This window comes from Capsicum annuum, chromosome 1 (assembly GCF_002878395.1).
Source record: "Capsicum annuum cultivar UCD-10X-F1 chromosome 1, UCD10Xv1.1, whole genome shotgun sequence".
NCBI classification, from domain to species: Eukaryota; Viridiplantae; Streptophyta; class Magnoliopsida; order Solanales; family Solanaceae; genus Capsicum; species Capsicum annuum.
The window spans coordinates 63,290,002-63,291,896 of NC_061111.1; the positions used below are offsets into that span (position 1 = coordinate 63,290,002).

Genomic DNA, 1,895 nt, shown 5'->3' on the forward strand with positions numbered 1-1,895 from the left:
GTGGTTTGATGCCATGTCTGAAGGGATGAAATGCACGAGTAGCAATAATGTGTGGGAGCTTTCAGAGCTTTCTAAAGGCCAGAAGGTTATTGGATGTAAATGGGTTTTCAAGACCAAGAAGGATTCAAATGGAAATATTGAACGATTCAAGGCGAGATTAGTTGCTAAAGGATTCACACAGCGAGAAGGAGTTTATTACAATGAAACTTTTTCACCGGTGTCATCTAAGGATTTTTTTAGGATCGTTATGGAATTGATAGCCCATTTTGATCTTAAGCTACATAATATGGATGTAAAGATAACCTTTTTGAATGGTTATCTTAATGAAGAGGATTACATGCAACAACCCTAAAGTTTTGTTGGTAAAGGCAGTAAGCATCTAGTGTGTAAATTGAATAAATCTATCTATGGCTTGAAGCAAGATTCTCGACGATGGTACTTGAAGTTTGAGAAAATTATAACTTCTATGGGGTTTGTAGAGAACAAGATTGATCATTGCATCTATCTCAAGATCAATGGGAGGAAGTTCATTTTTCTTACTCTTTATGTTGATGATATTTTACTTGCTACTAATAATTTGGGACTGTTGCATGAAACTAAATATTTATTGAACGAAGTGTTGGATATAAAAGATCTAGGAGAGGCATCATTTATTCTGGGCATTGAGATTCGATGAGATAGATCTCGTAATAGTGAGGATCTCACAAAAGGCCTATTTTGACCATATTTTGAAAAGATTTCAAATGAAATATTATAAGCCCGGTGATGTCCCTATGGTGAAAGGTGATAAGTTAAGCCTAGACTTGTGTTCCAAAAATGATCTTGAGAAAGATTTTATAAAAGATGTGTCTTATCCAAGTTCTGTTGGAAGTCTTATATATGCACAAGTTTGTACTTGTCTTGACATTGCTTTCATTGTCAATGCTCTTGAAAGTTATCAAACTAATCCAGGAAGAATCCATTGGGTTGCTTCTAAGAAAGTAATGAGGTACTTGAAGAAGACAAGAGATTATATGTTAATGTACAAAAGGGTTGACGACCTTGAGGTCATTGGTTACACAGACTCAGACTTTGCTGGGTGTCCTGATGATTTGAGGTCCACTTCTGGCTTTATCTTTATGTTTGTATGGGGTGAGATATCTTGGAAGAGTGTGAAGCAAACTCTTAAAGCATCTTTCACTATGCAAGCAGAATTTGTAGCATGTTATGATGCAGCTACACAAGCCATTTAGCTTAAGAATTTTATTTCAGGGCTTGTGGTAGTTGATTCCATCTCTAGGATCATGTAGATTTATTGTGACAACAAGGTAGCTGTGATTTACTCAAAAGATAATAAATCTTCTTCAGCTTCTAAGCATATGGAAATAAAATATTTGCTTGTTAGAGATATAGTTAAAAGGGAGGACATTGTGATTGAACATATACCTACTGATTTGATGCTTGCTGATCTACTAACCAAGGGGCTAGACCCATGGTTTTTATGAAACATGTTCAGAATATAGGTGTTGTTGAGTCATTTGATTTGCTGGATTAGTGGGAGTATTTAATATTGATATTCATTTGTCATTAGACTATTCACCTTATTTTTTCAGGCTTATGGTGATAGTATCTCTTGAATTTACATTTATGCCATGGTAGATTTTTCTATCATTTATGTTGTTGATTTTTATTGTGCACACTTTAATATTATTTTATTATATTAAGGCTTTTTGCCTTACGTGTTCGCTATGTCTCATATTGATAAGATCATATTGTTGTTTTATTGGATCTTTCTTTTGGAGACATATATTGTCTATCATTCTATCGTGTGAATTTTTTGGTTGTTGCACCATGTAATGTGTTGCATACGTTGAACCTTGAAAATCAAGATTTTCTAGTGGAGCACAGTTGTTTTA

At 34.4% G+C, this 1,895-nt stretch overlaps 1 protein-coding gene across 1 annotated transcript; it reads left to right on the forward strand.

The window, feature by feature from the left end:
* The first annotated feature begins 743 nt into the window (after positions 1 to 743).
* On the forward strand, positions 744 to 1,232 carry LOC124897721 (secreted RxLR effector protein 161-like). The gene has a single exon (XM_047410994.1). It carries the CDS (start codon positions 744 to 746, stop codon positions 1,230 to 1,232), a length of 489 nt encoding a protein of 162 aa, XP_047266950.1.
* The last annotated feature ends 663 nt before the right edge of the window (positions 1,233 to 1,895 follow it).

Coding starts and splice junctions, on each gene's coding strand:
- LOC124897721 (XM_047410994.1), top strand. CDS start 744: ATGAAATATTATAAGCCCGGTGATGTCCCTATGGTGAAAGGTGATAAG.